General features: G+C 39.6%; 2 protein-coding genes across 4 annotated transcripts in view; one reads left to right on the top strand and one right to left on the bottom strand.

Annotated features, from left to right (window-relative positions):
- LOC113508908 (nuclear pore complex protein Nup98-Nup96-like) overlaps positions 1-23,132 on the bottom strand; it is a 56,384-nt gene that overhangs the window by 7,226 nt on the left and 26,026 nt on the right. For all 3 annotated transcript variants that reach the window (XM_026892081.1, XM_026892078.1, XM_026892080.1), the window contains exons 24-39: positions 22,306-22,425; positions 21,762-21,912; positions 20,457-20,671; positions 19,598-19,756; positions 16,763-16,825; positions 15,650-15,748; positions 14,376-14,519; positions 7,546-7,635; positions 6,814-6,942; positions 6,170-6,285; positions 4,374-4,511; positions 3,318-3,396; positions 2,674-2,802; positions 1,855-1,977; positions 845-1,025; positions 341-521 (exon numbers count right to left, since the gene is read on the bottom strand). In XM_026892081.1, the coding sequence (XP_026747882.1) occupies positions 341-521; positions 845-1,025; positions 1,855-1,977; positions 2,674-2,802; positions 3,318-3,396; positions 4,374-4,511; positions 6,170-6,285; positions 6,814-6,942; positions 7,546-7,635; positions 14,376-14,519; positions 15,650-15,748; positions 16,763-16,825; positions 19,598-19,756; positions 20,457-20,671; positions 21,762-21,912; positions 22,306-22,425 (2,117 nt within the window). The remainder of the gene's footprint in view (positions 1-340; positions 522-844; positions 1,026-1,854; positions 1,978-2,673; positions 2,803-3,317; positions 3,397-4,373; positions 4,512-6,169; positions 6,286-6,813; positions 6,943-7,545; positions 7,636-14,375; positions 14,520-15,649; positions 15,749-16,762; positions 16,826-19,597; positions 19,757-20,456; positions 20,672-21,761; positions 21,913-22,305; positions 22,426-23,132) is intronic.
- On the top strand, positions 7,653-13,577 carry LOC113508909. Its single transcript, XM_026892082.1, has one exon. The coding sequence runs from the start codon at positions 8,177-8,179 to the stop codon at positions 13,376-13,378; it is 5,202 nt and encodes a 1,733-aa protein (XP_026747883.1). The 5' UTR covers positions 7,653-8,176; the 3' UTR covers positions 13,379-13,577.

Genomic DNA, 23,132 nt, shown 5'->3' on the forward strand with positions numbered 1-23,132 from the left:
CGTAACGTTAACGGTCACTCATCGAATTAGCAACCTCGGTAAGTGTTGCTTAACTTAATCTTGCTCGACTCACCGTCTCCATTTTAAGAGCCGGGGGTGAAGACACCCTCGTAAGTGCGGAGAACTTGATACATAGTCACTTTCGACACTCCACCTCGACCCAACCGAATCAGCGAAATCAGCGTCGACAAAATTTGCTTAATTTCGACCAATCATCTACATCGCGCGACCTCGCCAATGAAACTTAACCCAGACCCATCTAAATCGCGACCTCGCCAAAATCGCATAAGCATAGCTCGTAGCTAGTGTAGTCCATAGTAGTCCGCGTAGCTCGACTCACCGTCTCCATGTTGAGGTCGTAGTTCGCCACGTACGGCGGCAGCGGCAGTCGCATGCCCATTTGGTCTGCCTCCACAGCGGACAGGTCCAACTCTGAGTCTTCGCGCTCGGAGCCGGGAGTGAAGAAACCCTCGTAAGTGCGGAGAACCTGCTCCAATGACGGTACGTGAGGACACAGGTATCTGGGGAACAAGATAAAAAAATAATAGACTATAAAAAAATCTAAAAACCCACGATTTTAAATGTAATACAACATTCAAATTTTATTAAAATCGGTGAATCCGTTTTTATAATTGCAAATTCCATTGTCATCGGGTTTGAAGCTACCCTGAAAATTTCAGCCTGCTAGCTTATCGGGAAGTGCCTCAAAATTGAGTTGCAAAAATCCAACCGCGACGACTCTCACTTTCGAGTGTATAAAAACGTGGGAATAAACTCATATTTAAATAAACAACTTGTTAAAAGGGTTTTTGAGCACTAAACAGTCTGATGAGTCTTCTCTTACCTAGCAGTAGCATGCAATGCTCTCAACCAGTCTGTATCGGTGAGTTTGTCCGGGGGCGGCGAGCTTTGCCCAGAGATGAGCTGTAGGGTTGCCCAGCGGTGGGAGGACATCAGGGTGTCCGCTCCGCATTCTCGCCAGAGGGAGAGCTGACGTGTTATCAGCGAACGGAATGTTGGATCACCTAGGAAAGAAAAAAATGCTTATTTATACACCGTGATTTTTTTGTCGTCTTACAAAAGCAGCCCAGTTCATGTATCCAAATGACTAGAATATCGTTCATGATAAAAAATAGGTATTTATGAGATTTAAAAAAAAAATGCAATTTTTATTTAATATTATGATGCAATTGGTAGTTTTTTAGAAACACAGCTCTGTTGCGAGCGCGGTCCGAGCCTTGTAACAATGGTGAGGGGCGCGGGCGGCGGCGTTTTTATCATTTTTAAGAGTATATTTCAGATTTCTCTTGTTTAATTTTCTTCGTACTTATTATCTTAGTTGATGATAAAAAAATAATAATCGCGCCTAGGGGTATTTTACGTCGGATACATGAACTGGGTTGCTTTTGTAAGACGATTAAAAAATCACCGTGTATAAAAAAACCCCATTGTGGAGCCTAAGGCTGATGCCTGCCGGGGCAGTGGGATTGTTTGTAAGGGTTACCAAGGAAGGAGTGAAATTTAGACAGGAAAAGACTGACTCTCCGTTCCGCTCGGCCCGAATCAGGAGATTTTCAGGAAATTTTATTATTTTGGAGTACTTTACACAGCAGAGCAGATATAGATGCAGTGCTGCCTAATTGAAGCAAAAACTTAAGATTTTTCATTGCTCGCTGCTGGACAAAGACCACCGTTGCCCAGCAGTGAGATACAGTCCAACCTATTTGAAGTAAAAAACTTTAAGATTTTTAATTTCCAATAACACGCTACTGTACAAAACCAACCGCTTGCCCAGCAGTGGGCTAAAAATGGGCATGACTATAAAGAGCAATACAATATTAATACACAACTTACCAGCAGCCTGTGCTATTAGAGTGGCCATATTGAGGTCACCATGTTCCTTGGCCACTTTACAGGCTTCTAGTATTCTTCCACCGAGGAGTAGGGTCCAGACGCGAGCGCTGTGACCGTCCGCTTCTGTTAATAATGGACTGTGTTTAGTTGTTGTTGGGTTCGGGTTCGCTAGTTTAGATGTAAAATTTAGCTTTATAGCAACATTACCCTCGTTTAACGAAGTCGGATAAAGCTAAAGCTAGCATCGAAATCGATCTACACGTTTGAGCGTGAATGGTTAAGAGCTTATTCACAAACGCATACACCAACACATGATCACATACTTTCACTCATATAAAATTTGCGTACCTACAAAATTATCATTTTTTCACATTTAAATATCTTGTTAAAGCATTAATTGAAATGTTAAAGAAATAACATATATTATGTATTCAATAAAAACTTGCAAACCACGTAGCTTACTATTTGTAACAGAATATAACGGTTTACATAACAGCTGCACTCAACTGGAATCTTTAATAACGACATACAGGGTGTCCCAAAACTCAACGATAATCTGAGACCGGATGAAAGACCAAGTGATAATAGATCGTTGCATTTTCTTAATTGATTTTTTTAATTTCGGGATCTTCATTAACGATGCTATTAATCGCAACTATAAACTAATGCAATGCAAAAAAAAAATGTCTCTTATCGCTGAACTAAGTGATATGGATCTTTTTTAACTTTTTTCCCAGATTATCGTTGAGTTTTGGGACACCCTGTATATGCGTAAATATACTGTTCTACGATTTAGGTACATATTTGGTTAAAACTCACCGTCTTCCGGCTCGCCAAGTCTCGGTTTCGATAGATCTTCATCTGTCGCTTCGGATACGGCGCTTTTGAGCCACTCTAGAAGTTTCCTATGCCTGTTCACCACTGAGAGCTGATCTGTGCCGGGTACACCTAGAAAAATAAGACACAATTATAAAGAAAAACGTATCAACTATGTGTTTCTTTCGTAACGTAGTTATAAAATTTAAACTGTCATTTTAAAACTTTAATGTTGGATGGTAATTACATAAAAAGAATCTTCGATTAGTCAAAGAAATTAGAATTAAGTTTGGGAGTCATAAAGTACCAAAAAAATAACAGAATAAAAGTTCAGAACTAAGTCCATTCAAATTTTATCAAAATCGGTCGAGCCGTTTTTATAGTTGTAAATTGTATTGTCATCGGGTTTGAATCTACCCTGAAAGCTTCAGCCTGTTGCAAAATCCAACCGTTACGACAAACAAATATGAAAAGTGAGTGTATAAATACGTGCTAAAAACAACAAACCTCTTGTCATGTAGTCACTTTTATTTATATTTTTATCTCGTTAAATATCGTTTTACATTATAAAAACTAGTAGAAACTCTACCTCCACGTTTCGAATTCTAAGATGATGATGACGATGGTATTATAGAAGATGATCTTACCATCGTTATCGAGATCGGCTCCCCACAGCGCGTCGCACAGCCGCCAAACCTCATAGAAATAGGCGCCCGACGCACTGGCCTGGGGAGAAATCATTTTATGTTTTTTTATGTTGTTTTGCTCATGAATAGGGAGATCTGGTTAATAAAAAACATTAAGTATGAGTAAAAAAATCAGTTATACAGTATACAAAATGTTGTACGAATCTTAGATCTAATTAATATACATACATTTTTTTTATAAAAAAAATACTTTGAGCCATTAAACACCGCGACACGAGAATTGTAGATATTTAACTTTTTTTTTAAATGAGAACTTTCGTATTACTTCGCGAACCTTGTATTCACAAACATTCAAGTCACATGCACAAGACACCCAGACAGGACAAGCATTCGTAGATCACACAAATGCTTGTCCTACGCGGGGATCGAGATTCCGACGTCGGTTCCGATAAACCACCTCTGTTACATCAATAGCCATCAATCAATGGACGATGATGATGACAGTTTAAGTTCACATTGGCTTAGATACAGTGACCTGAAATATTTGTTTGTTTGTACGCGCTAATCTCAGGAACTACTGGTTTCAATTGAAAAATATTTTTGTGTTGAATAGACTATTTATCAGGGAAGGCTATAGGCTATATAACATCACGCTGCGACCAAAAGGAGCGAAGATACAATGGAATATGTGCAAAAAAACAGGGAATCTTTGCGGGCTTCCGTTTACTTAACACAAAAATATTTTTTCAATATGTAAAAATTGCTCCTGAAATTAGCGCGTTCAAACAAACAAACAAACTCTTCAGCTTTATAATATTAGTTTAGATTCAAGTAATTTTGATTGCTGATGCTGCGCCCCTACCTTATCTTACGGTCCCTATATTATCTTTAGACCATCCTTCTCGTATATTATTATGTTTTGGTGTAGATTAACTCAACTCCTATGATTATAACTATTAAGATATTTATATTCGTCGAGTCATTTGTATTCGTACATGTACTAAGTAATGTGAACTATGTTTTTAATAAATGTATTTATTTATTATTATTTTTTACCTTGGCATGTCGCAGGTACCCCTGCAGGGCCGCGCGGCGGCTGCTGGCGGCTCCCGCCATGCTGAGCTGGGCGCAGTCCTCCGCGGAGGAGAACTCTGAATACTGCAGCAAGGTCTCCAGGTGCAGGCGTAGCATGTCCTGGCGAGTACGATATATAATAAGCCCAACCACACATCATCTCATCATCTCAGCCTATCGCCGTTCACTGCTGAACGTAGGCCTCCCCCAAGGCCCCCCCGTAGGCAACCACACGAGATAAACGAATACTGGTTTTTTAGGTTTACGCGAATGTTAGCCATTGAAATGAAACTACTTTTACGGATCGCGGTTTAATTTTAGATTTTAGTTCCCGACGTTTCGACATCTTTGCAGGTAACATGGTCACGGGCAAATTAAACCGCCATGAAATCTGTATAAGTAGTTTTATTTTGTCTTTCAAATAAGTCTTTCAAATAAGCCGTTTTCAGGAACTTTTACTCGATTTATCGTTACAGTAATTTACATTTCAATGAAATGAAGAATGTCAACAATATTACAGGGGTTCATAAGAATAAGAATTATTTATTTGCACAGAGCATAAGTACAAGAGATGACAGAAAAATAAAAACAGATCAATCATATTCTATTGGAAACAGGTGTACAAATTTTGTATACAGTCAAACTGAAAATCCTGTTTAAATTAGATTAAAGATTTAAACACACTACATTACAATATAGAATCCACCTTAAAACTTTTTGATTTTATAACTGAGTCCTACACGGTGAGAATATTTTTATGACGGCCAGAAGAACTTGGTAGAGATCTTTACGTAGTCTAGATATTGTTCGACAAAGAAAAAAAAAATACAACACAAATTTTATACCTATTGCAAGTCAATGTGTGTCCGTGACGGACTTACGTTGCATTGTCGTCCAGTCAACCTCCTAGTCGCGTCTAAAGAACGTTTTACTTAAAATCTATCAATAAACTTCTTTTTTTGTTTTGGCGGGGGAATCTTCATGGACACCCAGGCTCTCGGGCGAGAGGACGGGTAGTGTCAAACTCTTACTGACTAAACCAAAAATAAAGATGATCGAATGATTGATTTAATAAATAATAAATGCGGACAACATCACATACATTGTTCTGAACCCAAAGTAAGTTGCTAAAGCACTTGTGTTATGGAATTCAGATACAATGAAGGTACCAAAAACACCCAGACCCGAGACAATGTAGAAATGTGAATTTTTACATTGACCCGACCGGGGATCGAACCCGGGACCTCAGAGATTGCGACACCTTGAAACCGGTGCGTACGCCACTCGACCACGGAGGTCGTCGTTGAAACCTAAACGCCGTGTGACGTCAACCGCGTTTAATAGCGACACTTGGAGTTACATTGAGTTACTACAAACTTTATATACACGGTGATTTTTTAGTCGTCTTACAAAAGCAGCCCAGTTCATGTAACCAATGACTAGAACATGTTCATGATAAAAAAATAGTATTTATGAGATTTGAATAAATTTAAAATGCAATTTTTATTCAATATTATGATGCAATTCGTAGTTTTTTAGAAACACAGCTCTGTTGCGAGCGCGGTCCGAGCCTTGTAACAATGGTGAAGCGCGCGGGCGGCGGCGTTTTTATCATTTTTAAGAGTATATTTTAGATTTCTCTTGTTTAATTTTTCTTCGAACTTATTGTCTTAGTTGAAGATAAAAAAGAATCGCGCCTAGGGGTATTTTACGTCGGATACATGAACTGGGCTGCTTTTGTAAGACGACTAAAAAAAACACGGTGTATATTTACAAACCTGCATGCCGTCATCCTTCTGAGCTTCGCCGAGAGCCATTCTGACTAACACCGGCTCCGACCAGTCAGCGGGACCCCTGCCCGCTACATACTTGCCTAGATCTGAGAGCTCTGCCGCTGTGGACAATGTTATTGGGTTATTTGATTTAGTATTTGGTAACAAACGTTGAGGTCATCTAAATACTTAATAATGGAATGTTAATTGTCCGCGATGAGCTAGCATGAAAAGATTTTTTTTTCTAAGAAAACGCCTTTCGCCCTGTTTATTTGAATCTTGAGTCGCGGGGGTTTCACAGACATTCAAGTCACACGCACAATGTAAAGACAGCCAGACTCAGAACAAGCATTCGTGGATCACACAAATGTTTGTCCTACACGGGGATTGAACCCGCGACACGTCTAGCGCAATGGGTTTGGCGTGGTGACCTCATCCACTCGGCTAAAGATCGTTTATTTGTAAAATGTTCATGTTCGGGTCGGCTTTCAGTCTAAACGGATTCAGCTAAGTACCAGTGTTTCACAAGGAGCGACTGCCTATCAGACCTCCTCAACTCAGTTATAATGAATGGGTGACCATCTATGCTATAACGAGTTCCTCCGTGTTTCAGGAGGTGGGCAAAGTCCTCCCAGACTCTATATACTTACAATTAGGCAGATCTTGTAGAGTGTTGAGAGCTGTAGTGAAAGCTAGGGTAGCACCGGGCGCCCAGCCCACACGAGAGTGTCTCGCGCGGCAGACAGAGAGGTCCGATATGGGAGCTGCGTCTAGACGGCCTGGGGGACAAGGATGACAATATATTTATTATACCAGTCGACTAGGACTCAGTCTGCGATGTTTGTTTTTTAGGGTTCTGAAACTAAAGGATGAAACAGAATCCTATTACTGAGGGTCCGTGGGCTGTATCAAATTTTGTATATGAAAGATTGCAACGCATTGCCATACACCGACATAAAAACGCGGATGACGTAGCACGGCGGTTCAGTTAGTTACTATCTGTTGCCCGCGACTTCGTCCCCGTGGGTAGAAGATATAAGTTATGATTTAGTTATACCTGCCCGGTTTTTTTCACACTTTCCATTATATCTTAGCTCCTATTAGTCGCAGCGTGATGGTTTATAGCCTAAAGCCTTCCTCGATTAATGTTCTATTCAACACAAAAAGAATTTTTCAATTTGGTCCCGTAGTTCCTGAGATTAGCGCGTTCAAACAAACAAACTCTTCAGCTTTATATATTAGTATAGATATAGATATAGATGACACGACCCGTCCCTCAGAGGATGAGGTCTATAAGGTTTTGAACTTTATATAAATTGTGTTTCAATACATTTAAGTGATATAGGTTATAGTATAGTTATATGTTTATTGTATTAACTCACCAGCTATAGTCTGTTTGAAAGGCGGCACTTTTCTGTGGTACTTCAACACTATGGTGTGCGGCCGAACTATTAAAGGCTTCATTGGTACTTCTGTAAACAAAATAATAATATCAAAACCAAAATAGTTGTTATTTTGGTACTTCTGCAAACAAAATAATAATATGAATAGATTGTATTTCAAATATGCCGTTGTCCAGGCACTTTTAAAGCGTTTAAGGTTTGACTCTAGAAACAGGGTTCTAAATTGTCATTCGTATAGAGAAGAAATGATGGAAAACTTTAGCATATCCGATCTTTTTCAACATATTACGCGGGTGGTTAAGCAACGCTTGACGCAGTTGGCATATACACGGTGTTATATCTATATTGTTAACTAGGTACACTGATTTGTAAAGCGCGTCGCATGTCCCCACCAGCTAGTCGCAAATAAACCGTCTTAAAGAACACACGCATTTTAACTTACCAAATTCCTGCTAAGCAATCATCAACCTTAATTACATCAACATAGTGGTCAAAATCGAGCCGAATTAGAAAAGAAAAACAAGTTATCGAAGATACCGGCCGGCCGGCGAGAACAATAGCGAACCGCATTCCAAAGGTGATTAGCGAATGAATAAAGAAAAAAGGTGCGATGAGTACTAACGAGTTAATAAACGTTTTAGAAGACACAGCTGCATTATTACAGAAAACGCAAGTGAATATAAAAAAATGTCCTAAATCCAGGCTGACGAAAGGTTACGTCGAGGCAAGAATCAAGTGTATAGAAGAATACTGGACAACGTTCAGAGATACTCATCAACAATTAGTCAAGATAACATCGAAAGAACAAAAACAAAAGTTAAATCACTTCGTTAACGAAGATTACGATACATATGAAGACTTATATCTTGTGTTGTTAGCTGATTTACAAGACCTTTTGTCGACGATTAGTGCATCATCCCTACCCACAACATCAAAAAATAATTCGTTTGCAAATACGAATAATGATCAACTAGTTAGACTACCAAGGATACAATTACCGAGTTTTAGTGGGAATTATGAAGATTGGCCTACATTTCAAGACTTATTTATTTCATTGGTGCATGAAAATACGGCCATTAGTGACGTTCAGAAGTTACATTATTTGAAGAGTAGTGTCACTGGGGAGGCCGAGATATTATTGAAGCCTATTCAAATAACACAAAGTAATTATGAACAAGCATGGAGTGTTCTCAAATCAAGGTACGGTAATAAAAGATTGATTATCAATTCAGTTTTAAAGAAGTTATTTTCGCAAAGAAAAATAAATAATCAATCGGCAAATCAAATAAAGAGTTTATTAGACGTCACAACGGATTGTTTAAACAACTTACAGAATTTAAATATAATTACGAGCACGTGGGATCCTATCATTATATTTATTGTGATACAGAAAATGGACCCAGAGACTCACAAAGAGTGGGAACAATCTGTTTGCTCAAATGAAGACGATAAATTACCTACCTGGGATGACTTAAAGCAATTCCTGCAATCAAGATACCGTACCATAGAACTTGTAATGTCAACGTCAGGCACCCGTGAAAAACCTATAAAGGAGCGTTCTCACCTCGTGACTGCTACAGCTACCACTTCACCATCGTCGGGAGATAGAAAATGCGTGCTTTGTAAAGAAAACCATACCTTATGCCATTGTAAAGACTTCACCAAACTGCAACCTGCTGAGAGATCTGAATATGTTAAGTCAAACAAACTTTGCTTTAATTGTTTGGTACCAGGACATTCCGCATATCAATGTAAATTGCGAATGAACTGTCGTATATGCAGTCGACGTCATCACACTCTGCTACACCGACCTAAGGACTCTGCTTCTTCGGTACAATCTGAGGACTTTAAACAACCGAAAGCAATACAACACGGAGTAGAACAGAAGGAAGAAATAGTCAACACTACGATCACGTCGCATCACAGTGCCAAACAAAGCACAAGTCTAGCACTACTGGCCACGGCAACAGTTTCAGCAAGGAACGAGCATAATCACACTGTTGTTCTACGTGCACTAGTAGACCAAGGTTCGCAGGCATCATTCATTAGCGAGAAGGCGACACAACTGCTCAAACTAACCAGGCATACAGCAAGAGGAAGTATCATTGGTGTGGGATCTACAAGAACTAATGTCGACCACGTGGTTCAACTAAGGATTGGTTCTCGATGGAATCCAAGCTTCGAGATCAATATACAAGCATACGTTATGAGTAAACAGTTAACCACGAAAATCCCCTCCAAAGCTGTTCCTGTTACACATTGGCCACACCTAGAGGGACTCAACCTCGCTGACCCGGACTATTACAAACCGGGTCCTATAGACTTGCTTCTAGGTGTTAAAGAGTATGCACAACTCGTGCAACAACAATTAATCAAGGGTCCTCCTGGTTCTCCGTGTGCCCAAGAAACAAACCTGGGATGGATTCTGTTTGGAGAAATAAACACTAGTTTACAAGAAGAAAGCTTTCTGGTCCTTCATCAGCAAATAGAAATAGAAAACATGCTTAAGTCTCTTTGGGAAATTGACACTGATAAGAAAAGAAAATTAACAAGAGAAGAAAATCTATGTGAAACGATATATGAAAGCACTCATGCAAGAACAGAAGAAGGAAGATACATAGTAAGGTTACCTTTTAAAACCGAAAATCCCTTATCACCTATTGGAAATACAAAAGAAATAGCAAGAAATAGATTACTACAGCTTGAAAGAAGATTTAGAAAGGAACCTATACTAAAAGAAGACTACAAAAAGGCCATGCAAGAATATATAAAGTCAAACTACATGGAAGAAATACCTGAAAATGAACTAAATAAAACCAAAGCGGTGTACTTACCTCATCACGCCGTAGTTCGCGCTGATAAAGAAACCTCGAAGACACGCGTTGTGTTTGATGCGTCAGCTAAAGGGTTGAATCACGTTTCTCTTAACGATGAGCTGCTAGTAGGTCCTCAACTGCAAGACGACCTTAGAGATATTGTTATGCGATCAAGATTATATCGCGTCTGCTATGCGAGTGATATCCAGAAGATGTACCTGCAAGTTTTACTACATAAACAAGACGCCGATACTTACCAACGCCTGTTGTGGAGAGAAGAAGCGTCAGATCCACTCAAAGAATACCGTATGCTTCGTGTCACTTTTGGTACAGCTTCAGCACCTTATCTAGCTGTAAGAACGCTTCATCAAGTGGCTGACGATGAAGGTGAAAATCATCCCGAAGCTACACGAGTCATCAAATCAGATTTTTATATGGATGATGTGATATCAGGCGAGGACACGGCAGAGAAAGCCATACAGACAGCTCAAGAAGTCTCTCAAATACTTCAAAGGGGTGGCTTCATATTATCAAAATGGTCTTCAAATTCTACGGAGTTCATGCAAGCTATAGATGCTAATAAGAGAACAACACGAGTACACTTAGATTTAAAACTAGATGGAACTGTGCAAGCCCTTGGATTGATCTGGAATCTAGGAACAGATCAGTTTCAATATAAAATAAACTTACCTTCAATGTCAGACAAAGTTACAAAAAGAACAATCTTATCAGACATGCAGAAACTGTTCGACCCGCTAGGATGGATCGCTCCGAGTTTAATCTTGGCTAAAATATTAATACAAAAATTATGGATGGAAAAGGTTAGCTGGGACGACAAGATAAATGAAAATCTGGTGGACGAGTGGTTGACTATTCGTGAGGACTTTGAAGAAGTAAAGGAAGTAAAGATTGATCGATGGCTTGGCACATTGCGCAGTGAGGTAGACAAGATAGAAATCCATGGCTTCAGCGACGCTTCCACGCGAGCGTATGCAGCAGTGGCATATGTCCGAATAAAGATGCAGGATGGTTCAGTGTCAACAAAACTGCAAGCGGCTAAGACAAGAGTGGCGCCGCTACGAACTGTTTCCTTACCTCGGTTAGAGCTGTGTGGAGCGCTGTTACTGTCAAGATTGCTTAAGCAAATACAACAAGCCATGCGAATACCTACCTCAAACATCTATGCATGGACAGATTCAACTATTGTCCTTGCATGGTTATCTGGCGATCCTCATAAGTGGAAGACATTTGTAGCAAATCGGGTTGTAGAGATAGCTGAAAATGTAAACAACAACCGCTGGTTTCATGTCTCCTCTGAAGATAATCCTGCAGACATTGGGTCCCGCGGCATGTTACTGGTCGACCTGAAGAAGTCCGATTTGTGGTGGAAGGGTCCAGCTTGGCTGTCTGAAACAGAAATAAGATTAAAACAAGAATGTGCAGCTACAGAATTAGAAAGTAAAAAGGATAAAATACAAGCTAATTTAAAAATGGATATTGAAGAAGGCCTGAAGTCACAATTTAAAGAATTTGCTAATTTACAAGAATTGATAAAAGTAATAACATACTGTCGAAGATTTTTAAATTTTAAGAGAAGCTTAGAAAACACAGAAAAGGATTTTACTACAAAGGAATTAGAAAGGTCTCTTTTGAAATGTATAGAATTAGTACAACAGGAAGAATTTAAAGAAGATATAGAAAGACTAAAATCAAATAAAGCGTTGAAAGGAGAAAGTAAAATTAAAACTTTGAATCCTTACCTTGACGGAGACGGTATCCTCAGGGTGGGCGGTCGACTTCGTAACGCGAACTTGGAGGAGCAGGTTAAACATCCCATTATAATAGGAAACAAGAACTATTTAGTGCCCTTGATTATTGCTGATGCACATGCCCGCACACTGCATGGCGGCGTTCAACTTATGTTGAATTACATAAGTTCCAAGTATTGGGTTGTACGAAGCAAAGCACTTATAAAAGCCTGCATTCACAAGTGTCTTATATGTGCTAGATTTAGATCTCAATCAAGAACACAGATAATGGGTGACCTGCCTAAAGCGAGAGTTACACCTGCTCGAGCTTTTCTACATAGCGGAGTTGATTTTGCAGGCCCATTTCATATAACCATGTCAAAGGGAAGAGGCATCAGAACTCAAAAGGCATACATCTGCGTATTTATATGTATGTCAACAAAGGCAATGCACCTTGAGCTAGTGAGCGATTTAACCTCTGAAGCCTTCATCGCTGCTTTCAAGCGGTTTGTAGCCAGACGAGGAAAATGTAGCGATTTATGGAGTGATCAGGGCCGTAACTTTGTTGGGGCCAACAAAGAATTGATAAACGCCTGGAAAGAAGGAAATCTTGTATTTGAAGGAAAGATATCAAACACATTGGCATTAGAGGGAACACAATGGCATTACATACCAGCATACTCACCGAACTTCGGAGGGCTGTGGGAGGCAGGTGTGAAATCTGTGAAACACCATCTGAAACGCGTGCTTACCACCAACCTTACCTATGAAGAAATGACTACGGTGCTGTGTCAGATTGAGGCCTGTCTCAATTCAAGGCCGTTGTGCCCTATCGACGACAAGGATTCAGACTGCATAGAAGTACTTACACCTGGACACTTCCTTATTGGTGAAACTCCTATCGTTGTACCGTCACCCGACTTCAAAGACGCAAAAATGCATTCCCTATCCCGGTGGCAGTACACACAGAAATTATTGGGCGATTTCTGGCGACGCTGGCAACAAGAATACTTAACGAGATTACAACAGCGTCCCATTTGGCTAAAGAAATCCGAAGAGTTTAAGGTCGGTGACGTTGTCTTAATAAAGACTGATGGATTACCGCCAGGAAAGTTTTCCCTGGGTCGAGTTGTGGACAAACATCCAGGAGGAGATGGCATTACCAGAGTCTACAGTATAAAAAGTGGCAACAGTATAGTGAAGAGAAGTTGTTCAAAGTTATGCCCATTACCTATTGCTACTGAGTAAAATTTAAGCTTGTTAGATATAATGTACTCATGGGTAATTATGATTAGGTTTAGATTTAAATATGTTATATTTGTTAATAAAAGAACTACGTCCTTTTGGTGGGCGGCATGTTATATCTATATTGTTAACTAGGTACACTGATTTGTAAAGCGCGTCGCATGTCCCCACCAGCTAGTCGCAAATAAACCGTCTTAAAGAACACACGCATTTTAACTTACCAAATTCCTGCTAAGCAATCATCAACCTTAATTACATCAACACACGGTGATTTTTTAGTCGCCTTACAAAAGTAGCCCAGGTCATGTATCGGACGTAAAATACCCCTAGGAGCGATTTTTTTTTTATCATCAACTAAGATAATAAGTGCGAAGAAAATTATACAAGAGAAATCTGAAATATACTCTTAAAAATGATAAAAACGCCGCCCGCGCCCCTCACCATTGTTACAAGGCTCGGACCGCGCTCGCAACAGAGCTGTGTTTCTAAAAAACTACGAATTGCATCATAATATTGAATAAAAATTGCATTTTAAATTTATTAAAATCTCATATATCATAATACCTATTTTTTTTATCATGAACGTTTTCTAGTCATTGGATACATGAACTGGGCTGCTTTTGTAAGACGACTAAAAAATCACCGTGTATAGGTAACCATCACTTGGAGATTCTAACAAAGCACGGTAGGTTGGTAAAGTGATGAACATCTCGCGCACAGGTCACGCAGTGCTCAGCGCGGCTAATCCGTGGGCAGGTGACCTTCTAACATTAGGTATAAATAATAACAAAGAACACTAACAAGTCGCTTTCCTTCCTTGCTGTGCCCGACGGTTAGTATAGAAATCATTATGAGGGTCACTAGTACAACGGGTAATTAGTTAAGAGATTGCTTTTCTAATTTGATCGTCTACACTGTCGTATTTGTATTGAGTTTTTGTAATGTTCAAGTGTTTTAGTGTCGTGAGGTGACTCTAAATGTTTGGCTGCTGCAGACCTACCTTCAGTGTCTGGTGCGTCTGCTTCAGCGGGCGGTTCTTGCTGCAGCAGGGCGGGCGGCGGCTGCAGGGCGGGCGCGGCCAGCAGCGGGGCCGACACCGGGACCAACTGGTCGCCCGTCGACACTGACGCGTCGTCTTCCATTTCTAGGAGGAGGAAAATTGAATAGAAAACAGATAAAATTTAAACGGTTCTAGAAACAGTAATTGTAATGTAATGATTAAAACAATAGACAGATTTTGATAAAAATGCTAGAAATTAGCGGATAGAAGCTTTTGTTGAATATTGATTAAGAAGAAACAATAAAATAGTTTTTTATTCGTATTTAACAACTGTTGTGTAGGCTTCGAAATAAGCCGAAAGCTCTTAAGACGCAGAACGCATTTAAACTGCAATCCAATCGCAAATATCACTTCAAGTGTAGTTTGAATACCACGACTGCAACAGGACGACAAATTAAAGGTACAAGTTGGCAGCCGACCGCAGGCGACAACTGCAGACGACATGTCGCAACGACACTACTGGTTTCTATGTATTTCTATGAAATTCCCTCCGTAGTTAGCGACATGAAGCTAGCGACGCGTCGCCGAGCGTCAGATGTCAGTGTCGCCCGACCGCAAATCAGTAGTGTCGCTGACGCCGGAGCAACAACACGTCGAGCGTGTTTCATTTAAACGACAATACTCTCTGAATTCTTTCATATCGCTTTTCAAATGGTTTTTGATCAGTATTGAATAAGTTCCCTCACTTGCTCTGCGTTTAATCATAGGACATGTGGCTTGTCGTCTATTTCTGTATAATAAAAGCAAGTCATCATCATCATCTTCCTCTTCTAATAAAAGACGTAAAAAATTGCGATCACTATTCTCAAACACGTCCGACATCTTATTTCACGGACCGCTCGGAATCAACTGGATGCCATCTGCAGTTGTCGTCTGCAGTCGGGATCGAAATCATGACTGCAGCGACAGGACGCAACGACGTGTCGCGACGACATGAAGCGACGACATGTCGTCTGCAGTTGTCGCCTGCGGTCGGCTGCCAACTTGTACCTTAAACGTGCAGTCTTATTACACACCGAAGAATTGAAATGACTGACAGACTATTTTTAAAAAACAAAATATTGATATTTCTAGTCAATCTAAAAAAAGACTAAAAAACATTGAAATACAAAACTAGTCGCTAAGGGCGCGGTTCAAAAAATGACATTCCTATGGAGAGGAACCGGCAAGAAACTCTATAACAATGAAAAAAACAACAATTTAAATATATATACCTGTATCAGCATATAGTGAAGCCTTCATCAGTTGCACATTATGGCTCTGTCGATGTTCTAAACGAGCTAGTTCACTCGTCGGGCTCTTGACGCCGAACGCTGAAACAATAACAATATTTAGGAATGACTGCACGGATAACCGAGTGGTTGACTTCACCACGACAAACTGTGAGCGACGTGTTAGTTCGATCCCCGCGTAGGACAGGCATTTGTGTGATCCACGAATGCTTGTCCTGAGTCTGGGTGTCTTGTGCATGTGACTTGAATATTTTTGAAACTTAACGCGTCAGAAATACTTTAGAGCGGGTCGAGTCGTCGCTATGGGATATATACTTAAATTATATCGTACATATTACCTATATCAACTGAAAAGTAACATCATTATGACTAGGTATCTACCAAAAAAAATGTTTTTGGTCGTTAAGGGATTAGTTTTTCGCGAGGCAAACTGATTCAACAAAATCAGGTCATGATTAAGGACTCCCGTTGGGTCCGAAACTAGTCGGGCGATCCCGATAAATTCGCGTGAGTTAACCGTAGCATCATTTAATAATGAGGTAATTTGTTCTAAATATCAGAATACTGCAAGTTACGTGCACTAGCAGTAACATATAAATATAGTTTAGGCTCAATAGGGATGATGACAATATTTTTTTGCAGTGTTTCTTGTAGTTTTTTGTATAATAATGGATACGTATTTTTTAATTTGTCCCGCAAACATAAATTGACTTTCGTCAATTTATGTTTGCGGGACAAATTGAATGAAACTTACGCGTGACGTCACGATTGAGTATAAATTTTACTCTATCGTTACGTCACAAGCCCCCTCTCCTAAACTTTAAAGCAGTTAATCTTTGTCAATTCTAGTTTCTCTGAAAAAGGAAAAAATACGTGTCTCATACTTTTCAATTATCTAACTGAGGGACTAATAAGATTTTATCTTTTTATACCCAGTCATCATCCCTATTATGTGTGCTCTCATTACAATGTTATTTAACCCTCAGAAATTGCTACTTAGTAGCCTAATATTATTAAACGACTTCTAATAATGATCAGAGTCCTTTCATTTAGGCTACGGTCATATTTTCGTCATCAAAACGAATAATAACATACCTCTATTATCCATGTAGAGGCTCTGCGATTCGTTGTTGTCCTCCGTCGTGTCCATTTCGAAAGCTGCAACAATAATATTAGCATAAACAACATGCTATGATCACGTTAAGCGATTAAGTGCATTATGGTGATACATTTAAAGTTTATTTTCAATATATCGTATAATAAAACGCGCTTTACTATTTTGTGTTAGTAGTTCGGACGTATTTATAATGTCATAAACGGTTAACTAAGAGACAGACTCGAGACAGCCAAAGGTTTTGTACAAATAGATAATGTAAAAACACTCTATTGGGTGAGAACAATAAATTCGAGGGTCGATCGCATAAGTTTATAAACGTACAACCGTCGCTTAAGTTTCATCTTTATTTTTAGTATTCATTGATATACCGGCAACATATACACCGTGATTTTTAGTCGTCTTACAAAAGCAGCCCAGTTCATGAATCCAATGACTAGAACACGTTCATGATAAAAAAGTTATTCATGATAAAAGATAATAAAGTATCGAATTGCACAGCAACTCGATACTTTATTGCATATCATAATCTTAGATAGGTGGTCAATTATTAAGTCAGTTTAGTTCATTAAGGACTTTGTCGGGTAAAACTACTATACATACTAACGTTCTCCTCCTCGGGAAACTAACACGTCGCGCACAGCGGGTTGTGCGAGGTGACCTCAGCCACTCGTCTATCAACGGTAACCGATTTACTATTGACTTCATTTTAATCTTTTACTCAGCTTTAGTTTCCTTTCCTTTTACTTGCTGACGAATGTAGTACTAGTCTAACTATAAACGACGTATCGCATGTTCGAGACTAGCGTACAAGTATTTGTGTGATCCACGAATGCTTGTCCTGAGTCTGGGTGTCTTTGTGCATGTGATTTGAATGTTTGTGAAACCCAAGACACAAGGATTTGAAAATTTTAGCGCGAGAGTCGTCGCTATAGGATAATACTTATTGATATAAAATGAGACTTCAAAACAGGATTAGAATTTATTTCGGAAACTTTTAAATGAAGGACGCACCATGATGGCAACAAACCTTATTTTTCATATTTTAACCCTTTATTAAACATAATTAAATTTATATTTACTTTCAATTATAACTAATACAATGTTTTTTACTCACTAATCCTCTAAAAATATAATTAAACTCTAATGTTTTATAACTTTTATTTAAACAATCCACAGTTTACGCCTTAAAATACTTGATAAACAAAAACACAAATGCCAAAGCAATAACCACGACAATTAAAACTACAGTAACGAGATAGTAATTTGTACACACGATGGCGTCGGCGAGTCGCTCGTGTAGGAGACAGTCCTCGTTGTTGTACGGAGCGGAGGGCGCGGGGAGGAGCGGCGTCTGAGGGTAGCTAACTGTCGGCGTAGGATATGGAAACTGGTATACGGCTATGATGTAAATATAAGTAATAGAAACTTAAAACTACGTAATAGATAACTTAGAACAAGATACTAGGTGAAATGAAATGAAATATTTATCTATACTAATATATAAATCATAAATCTTTATGGACATAAGAAGATTACATAATTTTGTTTGCAACCCTGCCTCCTGTGCTAGTATTTAAAATGTATTACAGGAGCCAGTGTCTTCTCCTTACATTATACACAAAAATATGTCAACTATTTGTTTGTTTGAACGCGCTAATCTCAGGAACTACTGGTTTAAATTGAAAAATTCTTTTTGCTGTTCAATAGATCATTCATCAAGGAAGGTTTTAGGCAATAAACCATCTCGCTGCGACTAATAGGAGCGAAGATATAATGAAAAATGTAAAAAAAAAACAGGGCAGGTATAGATTATAACTTATATCTTCTACCCACGGGGACGAAGTCGCCGAAGGGCAACAGCTAGTTCTGTATATATTGTTTGTAAGTTTGTAAGTATAGGGTAATCTTTTAGGTAATAAACCCATTTTTAAAATTGTTTCACTTGTAAAAAGCTTCTTTTTTCGTGAATGCCACTTATCATAAATTTAAAGCTTGGTTTTCTTAGATTATCGCTGAGAAAACGCATTTTGTTGTAAGCTTTTTTCTTTATCAAATTCGCATAACTTTTATTTGAATAATCCACAGTTTACACATTATAGGGCTATGATGTAAATGTAAGTTAAGTCTATCTTAAGAATTAAGATAGAGCCTTGTATAAAACGCGAGGAATTTCACGATATCGGCTGTCAATAGTTATTTGTCTGTCTGTCTGTTTTTCACCGGGCTGTAAGTAAAACAAAAGACAGTAGCTTTAACCGCATAAGTGAATCGATCACAGGTTAAGCTACGCTTGATGCGGTTGGTCTGTAGATGGGTGAACATCTTGGTCATAACGAGTTCCTCCGTGTTTCGGGAGGCACGTTAAATTGTGGGTCCCGGCTGTTATTCCTGCATCTTTGACAGTCGTTACAGGTAGTCAGAAGCTTGAAAGTCTGACAACCAGTCTAACTAACGGGTATCATGTTGCCCAGGTAACTGGGCTGAGGAGGTCAGATAGGCAGTCGCTCCTTGTGAAACACTGGCACTTAAACCAGTTAGACTGGAAGCCGAGCCCAACATAGTTGGGTAAAGGCTAGGATGATGATTAGCTAACATTACTATACATTTTGATAGTAACTGTCGTGAGAATGATTCATTATTAAATGATGTAACGGTTTACTCACGCGTATTTATCGGGGTAGCCCGACTCGCTCGCCCGCCGCGTCAGCTCATGATTAAGGACTCCGGTTGGGTCCGAAACTAGTCGGGCGATCCCGATAAATACGCGTGAGTAAACCGTTACATCATTTAATAATATTACTAAACATACATACCTTTAGCTGCTCCATTGAGTAGGTTCAAGGACGTCTGCTGCATGGCGAAGAGGTTGTCTTCGGGGACTAGCGCCGAGGCGGGGCCCAGGCCGCCCAGCCCCGCGGCCTGGCCGGCCCCGCCCAGCCCGCCCAGCCCGGGGGGCGCGGGCGGCGCGGGGGCTGGGGAAAGACGACGGGGGTTATAAAAACCATGTCCTTTTAAATGCTATGGGGTCACTGGTGGGGTCATCTCGTATATCATATCCTACTCTAGCTAGCTGTCTACTAGGTAACCGACGATCGATCGACTGACCAAAATCAAGGGAAACCCAAAATCAAACATCGGTCACCCGTGACCGACCACCCAACCATCGGTCACCGGCGACCGAAACCCAAAAAAACACTCAAAATCAAAATTCATTTATTCAAATTAGGCAGCTAAGTAGCAGTTTTCGCAGGTCAGATTACATTGTACAGCACCCAGTTTCGCCCACCTTTCATTATCTAATCTTGTAAAATTATAATTGTATATTTTTAGTATGACATTACATGTATTCCATTGTTTATAAATAAAACAGTATAAATTGCAATGCCCTAACAGGCAATTAAGTTCTAAGAGCCTACGTAATATTAACACCTTTAAAACTTGTAAACCTACACTTAGTTCGCAATAAAGATACTCTGTTGGCTCAGCGACCCAGATTGTGTCTTGGCCTCTGATACGAGAGAATGCCACCTTACCCGATCCTTCGCCACTTCTCGCCAGTCACCGGCAAGAAGCGCTCGAAGATAATAAACATATTTGAATTTGAACTTCACCGCTTCCTTAGCTTCCTAAGTGCTATTGCTATGAGAGAAGAACACAGGAACCCCATCTCACCTAGAACCGCAGCCTTCTGGACCTCAGCGGTGACCAGCTGCCTCCGCAGCAGGTCGGGCACGTCGTCCTCGTCGTCGGAGTCGGTGAGCCCGTACTTGCTGAAGTGCTCGACGCGGAACACCCAGCTGCCGCTGGCCGGCCGGTACTCGATGAACTTGGTCGCGTGCTTGTCGCACACGCGACGGAGTTTGCTCTCGTATTCCATCTTCATGAGTCTGTTGAGGGTTCGTTGTTGAGATTAATATAATCTATACTAATATAAAAAGCTGAAGAGTTTGATTTTTTGGACGCGCTAATCTCAGGATTTACTGGTTCAAATTGAAAAATTATTTTTGTGTTGAATAGACCATTCATCGAGGAAGGTTTTAAGGCTGTATACCATCACGCTGCGACTAAAAGGAGCGAAGATACAGTGGAAAATGTGGAAAAAACAGGGCAGGTTTAAATCATAACTTATATCTTCTACCCACGGGGACGAAGTCGCAGGCAACAGCTAGTATCTAATATATAAAATTCCCGTGTCACGATGTTAGTAACCTACTGTAATATGTTAGTACTACTACGAAACGACTTAACCGATTTTTACCAAATTTCATATGCGTATTCAGTAGGTCTGAGAATCGATCAACATCTATTTTTCATACCCTTAAGTGACAAGAGTTGCTCACAATAAAAAAAAATATTTTATTTTTTGGACGAAATCGTTTATTTTTATTTTTTTGTAATGTATTAAAAATACAAACAACAAGAAAAAAAAATATTCGGCAAAACAACGTTTGCTGGGTCAGCTAGTAATATATATAATTATTTCGTCTTTAATACTGCACGCCAAACCAAACACGACGTGTTAGTTCGAACCCGCGTAGGACAAGAATTTGTGTGATCCACGAATGCTTGTCCCGAGTCTGGGTGTCTTGTGCATGTGACTTGAATGTTTGTGAAACCCAACGCGATACAAGCATTAAATTCCTTACTTCGGAAGTCGTTTTTTTTAAACCAAAACTATACGTCATGTTAAAGCATACTGCTTCCTCTCCTAAGTTATTGGTGTCCGACAGGATCCATAATGACCTTTGACTTGTTATTAAAAGAACAGAAGAAAAAAAATGTTACATATGAAAATTCTAATAATATAAATTATCTAAAAAAACATTTTTTTGATGTAGCCTGCTTTCGATCCCACAGCTAGGCAAAGGTCTCCCCCTTTCTCTTCCACACACCTTCTACTGTTTGCAAATATATAAAAAAATATATGGTCCATATTATAGAACGCAATAATCATTAAGTATTGAGCATTATATTTACCTGTCTGGATCAGTAATAGGTCGTTTCTCAGTCTTGTCGCGCGGCCACACCCTGTCTAAGGTGACTATCGCGCGCCGGTTCAGACCCTCGCCGAGGGGAGGCTTCTCCGACTCCTCAGGGTAGACTATCACCTCCTTGTTCAAGAAGTGGACTGGAATGAGAACATGTTGGATAAAAGTGGAGGTTGTACAAAAAAAATACTATATTTTTCTTTTTGGCTTTGAAATCAAAGTACATCCTGGAAAAAACAATTCAAAATGATCCTTGAACGCCTTATATTATTACACTTCCTAAATTTCTTTTATTAAGTATTAAAACCTTCCGAGGACCTTATGTAACATTCAAAATATAAATTAGCCGAATCGGTCTATCCATTGTTAGAGTTATGCACTTACCAACATTATTTCATCATCATCAGCCTAGCCTTTTCCCAACTAGGTTGAGGTCGGCTTCCAGTCTAACCTGGGCAACACGATACCCCTTAGTTAGACGGGTTGTCAGACTTTCCAGCTAGCTCCTCGTGACGGAAAAGAGATATAGCTACCTAGACTATCTAGATCCATGCCGGCGACATCGATCTCGCAGTCGTAGTACACGTTGCCGTAGTTCTTGCGGCCGATGGTCAGGTGCGGGACGACGCACGACCCGTCCGGACGGATAAAGGCTGGAAATACAAATAAAAGTTCAATTGAACGCACTGGCAATCACAAAAATCGTTAACATTAAAGTTCATCTTGTCTGGTTTTAACCAGGTTTCACAAAAACAAAGAATCATCATCACCCTAGCCTTTTCCCAACTATGTTGGGGTCGGCTACCAGTCCAACCGGTTTCAGCTAAGTACCAGTGTTTTACAAGGAGCGACTGCCCATCTGATCTCCTCAACCCAGTTACCTGGGCAACACGATACCCCTTAGTTAGACTGGTTGTCAGACGTTTTTAAGCTGAAACACTTGTCAAGCACAAAAACAAAGAATATCAATTCAATTGCTGTCAATTAAAAGTACAATATATATAATTTTGAAAGAGAGTGCTTAAACATTGTCCGTGTTGTAAGTTTAAACATTCTGAATCGTTACTTGATAGAGATAATATAATAAGCTATTAAGCTAGCTATTAAAAAAATATTTCTTCTAGGAAGATACATGATAGATACCTTCGGTTTATTGAAACCCACTAATAAAATTATGAATGTCAGAAACACTAATTTGTCAATATAATTACATAATATTCCACAACTTTCACACAACATGCATCTAGTCTCAAAATAAGCAGAACTTGTATTATGAGTACTTATATATTTCTAAATACATACATAATATAGATAAATTACACCCAGACACAGAACAAATGATCGTGCTCATCACATAAAC

Source organism: Trichoplusia ni, chromosome 3 (assembly GCF_003590095.1).
Source record: "Trichoplusia ni isolate ovarian cell line Hi5 chromosome 3, tn1, whole genome shotgun sequence".
Taxonomy (NCBI): domain Eukaryota; kingdom Metazoa; phylum Arthropoda; class Insecta; order Lepidoptera; family Noctuidae; genus Trichoplusia; species Trichoplusia ni.